Raw genomic sequence first — 7,672 nt, forward strand, 5'->3', positions numbered from 1 at the left:
GATCTCTGTCAAAGTCCGTCATTACTCTTTGCTGAACTGTGTGTAGTTCAAGAGAAGAGCTTTTCTTTCAGAGGCAGTTATGTCATTACAGCTTAAGGTTTTCCTCATTTAACCAGGACCAGAAACCAAAGTTTAGCTGACTTACATTCCCTCAAGTCCAATTCCTGCAATATACTGTAGTTTTCTTCTTCCACATGCCCACATCACTTATGTCATCAATGTTTCATAGCATTATGACTCACGATTAACATTTTTCTATGAGTGAAGCCTTAAATGTTGAAACTGAAAGTACTGCATACATTTTGTAAGAAAAGTGGAGCCTAGAAGGTGTCCGTTGTTGGAATTTATGCACTATGGAGTCATCAGAAAGCTCAGAAAGTATAGATGAAAATAAATAAACTACACTTGCAACCCTGGACACAAGCATTTCAGCTAGCAGGCTATAAACAGCCAAATGCTACAATAAATCAGTGTTTAGTCCTGCATTCCACTGATGGAAGCAGCAATGCACTCTTGGTTAAACATGGGTTGAAAATACTGTCTTTCTCCCACTCTTTGTCTTTCACGCACACTCAAACACACATAAACAAAAACACAAGCAGCCAGCCTTCGACACCCGACTGGTCCACAATGTTCCTCAGAGTTATTTCTGTCTTCAGGACAAAGAGTTTTACCTCTTACTGAAAGATGACAGAGTGTGTGTTGGAGAGTTTGTTTGAGTGTGTGTGTGTGTGTGTGTATGTGTATGAGTGTTTTGGCAGGATAATTAGACCTTGTGCTTTGCTCCCTGAGAGTTTTTTAACCACAGGGCTGAGCCATAATGAATCTACACTGTCACGGACACTAGACTGAGACACACACGCATGCACACGCACACGCACACACACACACAAAATCCTCTGCTGGGGACTGACACAATGTCAGACAGAATTAAGCAACAATAACAGAAATAACCCCCGGTAGTTGCCAGATAGAGAACAATGGGCTCCGGGCCCAAGCCGGGCTCTGCTACCTCGGTGTCTAAACACTGAGCCCGGTCGCCCAGTCCACTCCACTTCCTGCTCGATAAACACAAGGAAAACAGCCGGCTGCCTTTCCTGAGGACACAGGGGGAAGGGAAGAGAGGCACACTGGAGGACATGACGCTGGAGGAGAGGAATCTCACTGACGGACCAACACACTGATGGGCTCTTACGTAGGACCAGACATGAGGCTGGTGCTGACTCAGGCCAAAGAACAAGTTTAGTTCCAGTGTCCGGCAGATATACACTGTCATGGATTTCAACATTTTATTTTGCACAAAACATCACCTCAAGGGTTTATTGCTGGGCCCAGTCCCATAACCACTTTTCTACTTTGAGAAATTCATAATCACTTTATTTCCTTAATTTTAATTATTCTTACTAATTAACAAAGTTAACCACAAAACCAAAAAGATGGCCAAAGAGAACATATGGTCAGGATCAAAGAAAAACTGACCACTGAAGTCAAATAACAAAATTTTTTAAGGAGGCAACTGTGAAAATGTGTCAATAACATAACAGATATAACAGATAGCAATACAACAACAGCCATGAAACAAACTGATGTAACTCCAGGTCTACCTATTGCTACCTATACTTTCTGTCCTGCAGGACTGATCACTCATCACAGCTCCACTGTTGCAAGAGCCAAAATGGTTTCTTTCTAAATGTTAACAATAGGATCAATATTTATATAATAGAGTTTGACTGGAGGAAGCTGATGGAAAATCATTGCTGCTACTGGAGAGCTGACTAAAAATAAACATCAATACGGTTGTTTTCTGCGCAAGTATGAAATAAATTCCATGCCTCAAGATAATGTGACCGTTGAGGAGCATAAAATGCCACAACACAAGGTTCCTGCAGACAAGAGGAAAGCCTAGTCTCAAGGCATTTAAGCTTCTCATTCAATCCAGCGACAGCTCTATTACTAGACAGCAGTTCATACCAACCTATAATACTACTATCACACCTTATACCACTTTAAACCGCCCAAATCCCATAGCTTAGCACCCATCTGACTCTTTCCAGATTCTGATTCTAATATCAATACTATAATAATCTGCCAATACAGATTCCCAATCAAGGACCAGTGGTGTATTTTTCCTAAATTTAAAATCTGACTGCATGAAACTCCCAAGGAACATTATCATTTCAGGAAACACAAGGACAGAGATTGCTGTGGCACTAAAAACTCCTGCAGCCCTCTGTGACTGAACAAAAATAAATTGACATTGATGAAGAAAATATTTAATATGGATCAGTCATGTCAATATCAGATCTGCCCAAACACTGATCCTCTGGAGCGTAGCATCCCTGACGATAATGCCGAGATGACAGCTCCAAGCTCTCATCACAAAAAATGTGAAAAACACAAAAAAAAGAGATGCTGAATTTTGGCATTACATACAGCGGCTCTTATACACGTCTTTCAAATTGATCATGAACCAAATTTTCTACAAATGAAATATTTGTGGCATGATGCATGTACCATGACATTACATGTTATATTAAAAATGAACAAGTGTGACCGTCCTGGCCCACCTGCTAGGAAAAGGCTACAACCACTACTGCAACTCACTGTGACCTTACAGAGGTCTGCCACTACGAGCAGACTCCCTTGTGATCTTCCACAGAGGTTGAAAGGAGCATTTGTTCCAGACGTTTGTGTTTCTTAAACCCGTGAGATTAAGGTTGAAGTCAGCTGATGTCTGTGACCCAACGGCAGCCTCAGTGTGGCTTTCAAACAGTACCCAGAATAAAAGGATCAAACCTGCCCGTTTTATCACATTCATTCTACTCTTGCATAAAATGGAAAAGGTAACACCTTCTTTGCTCTTATCTCAGAGAAATGAAATAATGTGGAGGTGCTGAAAATACGTTTCTTATGTCTTGTATCCTCACACCAGAAATGCATCCGTTTTATGACTTTAAAGCAATTTGGCTGCGACTTTAGTGTGAATAGCTGGCAGAAAATCAATTGGACGGTTTCTCGAGCAACATTTAGTATAACACATAGCAGAAATAATTACTGTAAATGTACACAATTACTGGAGCCCCACGTGCAGAAACAGGGCATGCAGCAGTCTAATCAAGACGCTATGATGTCAAAATCTATTTCTTCTCCATTGTCTGTATTCGTGGGTGGAAGTGCGTTTGATGTTATGGACAAAACAGGATGTAATTACCTCATATAAATAAAGAGGAGCAAGTTTAGACTGGAGGGGACGGTATGGTCCCGTACATGAATGCATTTATGTACATAACTGAAGGTGTAGAAATGTATTTGAAAAATGCCACCGTCTCCACAGATCAAAGCTACATCCACACATACAGACATTATAGTCATCAATGGGTCCTCTTCCTCCCAGACTGGGCTACTGCTCAGACGGGAAAAAGGGGTTGTAGAGGAGTCCACCCAGCGGACATAACCAAAGGAAAACAGGATACAGCTGGTCAGAACTGAGCGCCAGAGCCAACATAGCTGAGAACCAAGGCTTATATTCTATAAGAAGCGTTTTAGGGGGCTAAAATGTAGCGTAAAGCACGTTTTCAACCTGCTACTGATTGTGTTAAATAAAGAAATTCAATTAAGTTTCCATTTACGACTTCAAACATGAATACACAAAACACATTTATTGATTTAAAGAGGTCTACTGGAACACTCAATCACGTAGAGCTATAACATTTCTGTTATTGTCAATCGTCTAGATTATTTTCTGCTGACACGAAAATTGTTATGTCCGACAAATTCAAATATTTAGATTACTGACAGAGACAGATAGATAGACAGATAGATAGATACTTTATTTATTCTGAGGGAAATATACGTAAAACTCAGCACATATTTGCATTTTAGAAGCAGCTATCAGCACATATTTCCTTTAAAATGTGAAAAAATTTAAAAAGTTGATTGACTAATGGATTGACTGATTGATCCAAACCAAAAACCACCATCATATGAACTCAATGCCAGACTGATAAGACCTATTGCTTGACATACTTTTAGAAATCCTACTGAAAAATCTTTAAAAACTGCCGACCACATCCACATTTATTTCTATAAGTAACAGTTTATAGAAGTCACCTCATTGAGGTGTGTGAAATTTAGACTTACTGTTGCGTGTGCCGTTGTCCCAGTCCCAGGCCTCTACAATCAACGTGTATGTCCGCTGGAGGGAAAGGAAAAAAGAGATAAGTCAGGTGAAATTTGGACAAAATATAATCTTCCTCCTTAGTGTTCAACACAAGGCGTAAGACCTTGCTCATTTCTGTAAGGTGAAATGAGCAATCAGACTGCTGCCCACATGCCGATTTCTTCTGACTAACACCAGTCTGCATCAGCAATGCTTTAGCCATAGGTGAAGTCGGATAAAAAAAAAAGCTGTGTTCATATGCTGTTGCAGGGCAATGCTCCCAAACAAAATGAGGAAATATAATCACTCTAAGATTAAAAACCAATGCAATTCCAGTAAATGATGTCTCAAGTTGCCCATAGAGACAATGCAGCTCAGTCACAGCTCAAATCCAACATTTCCATTTCATGTGACCCGAGCACCGTAATGCTAGAGATAAATGTATGCATTTCACTGGCACACATAGAAAATAGAATAGATCCAAGATAAAGGCCTCTGAATGTAAAAAAAAAAAAAAATGAGTTTGACAGTGAATATTTTATTGTAGGCCAAATTTGCCAAATCTCATAATTACTGCTATGATGGCTACATGATGCCTCTTCTACTCTCAGCTATGAAACAGGAACATTTAACAGAAGGCCTTTGTTATTTAGTTCTCAAATTCACTGAGAAGTAAACACTATCAATAACGACAATAAGTTCATAATGTGGCAGAATAATGTGGATGATCATTTTAGCCAAAGTCATGCCACTCATCTGCAAGTATAAGCTCTCTTTCTCTCCCTCACACACGATGCAAAAATCGATTTTATTGCTACTACAGAGTCTCATATGCAACTTGGCCACGCTGCCTGGAGGTGCGCTTGAGTTACGCTGCCAATGAAACCCAATGATTCATAGAGATAAGAGAGAAAGGTATGGTACAACTGTGGGAAGAAGCCAAGAAAAGCTGTAGGACTAAGATGTGCTTAGGAAAAGGACACAAGAGAACAGCAAACTGCCTGGACTGTACCAACTTTACTCTGGCCCAGTGTGCAATGTGATTGTATGAACCTCCATGTACCACTGCTGGCTCATCAGTGTAGCTTTGCAGCTGTGATACAAAAAAATCCTGAGAACAAAAGGCATGGAAGCCACAGCTTTGAGATGTGTCATGGAGTTCAACTGGGGAAAAGGCCACCAGTACAAAAAGACAGTCACGATAAAGGTGCAAGTGAGCCAAAAAAAAGGTATGAACATGGAGAATGGGTAACTACAAGCATGCTCAGGTTTTGCTGAATCACACCACCACATGATTTCACAATGTAGATTGTCCCTCTGCGGTGTGGTGCTCAATGGCACATGGCTGATGTTTCTGTTAGACTCATCTGGCTGTAAAACTACTGTTGATTTACAGGAATTCAAATTAGTCGGTTATTGTGATCGAACAGTTATTATTTGGATTTGTTAGCTAGTTTTAGGACTGGGTGATATAGGAAAAAAAATACAATCTAGATAGAAAAACTAAGCTATAATTTAAACATGTTTTTACGACTACATGGGGCCTCTTGCGTTCTTTAGAGTTTTACAGCCACTGAAGCTTTACACTTTGAAGCAATGGGTTTCAGTTGGTTGCAATCTGTAATCTGACTGCTAGAAGCCACTAAACACTACACACTGGACCTTGATATCTTTATTGTTCATTGTTCCTTATAGTAGGAATATCTCCACATTTTAAGGAAATGCTCTAATTCACATTCTTGCTGTCAGTTAGATGATGCTATCGACCTTCTCATCCAACTCACAGCAAGATGAGAAGGTCGATACCAATCTCATGCCTTCGAGCTAAATAGGAAGCTAGAGCCAGGAGGCAGATAGCTCAGCTTGAAGACTGGAAGCAAAGAGAAAACTGCTAGTTTGGCTCAGTCCAAAGGTTAAAAAAAAAAAAAATCCACCCACCCGCACCTCCAACTAATTGACATTATATTACATTTGTTTAATCTATACCAAAAAACTAAGTATAAACAAAAGTTGTGGTTTTAGATTGTGTATGGGACTTTTTCTTGACTGGTAGCAGTGGCTGCCTGGAGTCTCTGCTGGTTGCGTGGCAACCTCATGTGACAAAACCACAACTTTTCATGTTATTGAAAGCAAATAAGCATATTTCCCAAGTATATCCTTGGCATACATCTATTAATGATAACTAGACAATGAATGCTACTAACTGGTTAATCTTTTGCATTAACATCGCAGTAGTTAAAAATATGTCATTGTTGGCTACAGTAGATTATGGTTCTCAAGCCTGACCACTGAAACCCACTGGGGCATTTTTTTCTGTGTCTCCTAATCAGTCTCAGCTTTCCTCTAACACAATCAATATTTAAAACAAAAAAAGGAATATAAAGAAAGGCAGGTATTCCTCAAACCATGTTTTTAAGAAAAGTAAACCCTCGGCAGGCATGATGTCCATTAAGAAGGTCACTTTGCCAATATTAGCTGTGCGAGACAAACTCTGCCTGGCTTTGTCCTTGGTTGTCAGACACTGAGGTAAATCAGCAGCTAAGGGGATTATCTTGTTTTACACCAAGTTATGCTTTACAGTTGCCCAGTATAACAGTGGTAGGTTTATTTTATAATGAAATCATTAGTTTGATTATTGGATTGACAAAAAATTAAATGAACAACACAGTTGATAATCTATTACTGCTTTAAGGCATTTGATAAGTAAAATGCCTAACATTTTTTCAAGTTTCTCATGTGAGGCATATATGTGATAAAACGGGTTTACACACCACCACATGATTTCACAATAGATTGTCCCTCTGCGGTCTGGTGCTCAATGGCACATGGCTGCTGTTTCTGTTACTCATCTGGCTGTAAAATTACTGCTGATTACACACATGTGTATGTGTGTGTATGTATATATATATAAAAAAATAATATAAAAAAATAATATAAATATATTATCATATTTGGGTGTATTTGGTTTTGGACTGTTGGTTAAAGATGTCATCTTGAGCTCTGGTGAAATGGGATTTTTCACTATTTTCTGACTTATTGTGGCCTAAACTATGAATAAAAACAAAGAAATGTTAAAATGGGAATAAAGTTCCAGCCTTAGTTTTACCTGGGATCACCACTACTGCATTGTACCATCACCAGCACTCCAAATACAGCAAATCTGCTTTATTTTTGACTGACAACGGTGTGAGTAAACATGAGCAAACTCACAGATGGAAACTAACCAAGCTAACCAGCATCACAGGAGTAATCTAGCTGGTGTGCTGCAGGGCACACTGCTAGGCAACCAGCTGACCTAAATAACACTCATTACGTCACCACCAGTGACAGTTGTAGTAGCCACAGTATGACTGCTGTGACCTCTACTGTAATGTCATTGATAGGACGTTGGCCTGCGGGGGGTGGTACAAAAAAAAGCATAAGGCAAGTATTCGAGGGACTTGTGGTTGTTTCAATGAAGCGGGAAAGAGAGATCACAGGGAGGGGGATTGGAAAATGTGTGTGTGTGTGTGT

At 39.7% G+C, this 7,672-nt stretch overlaps 1 protein-coding gene across 1 annotated transcript in view; it reads right to left on the reverse strand.

Moving 5' to 3' along the window:
* The window catches only part of jag2b (jagged canonical Notch ligand 2b), a 44,314-nt gene that overhangs the window by 21,774 nt on the left and 14,868 nt on the right, over positions 1 to 7,672 (reverse strand). Inside the window, exon 2 of the mRNA XM_035679137.1 lies at positions 4,141 to 4,195. Coding sequence (XP_035535030.1) covers positions 4,141 to 4,195 — 55 coding nt within the window. The remainder of the gene's footprint in view (positions 1 to 4,140; positions 4,196 to 7,672) is intronic.

This window comes from Morone saxatilis, unplaced genomic scaffold (genome assembly GCF_004916995.1).
Source record: "Morone saxatilis isolate NCDOM2014 unplaced genomic scaffold, NCSU_SB_2.0 Contig7, whole genome shotgun sequence".
Classification (NCBI taxonomy): Eukaryota; Metazoa; Chordata; class Actinopteri; family Moronidae; genus Morone; species Morone saxatilis.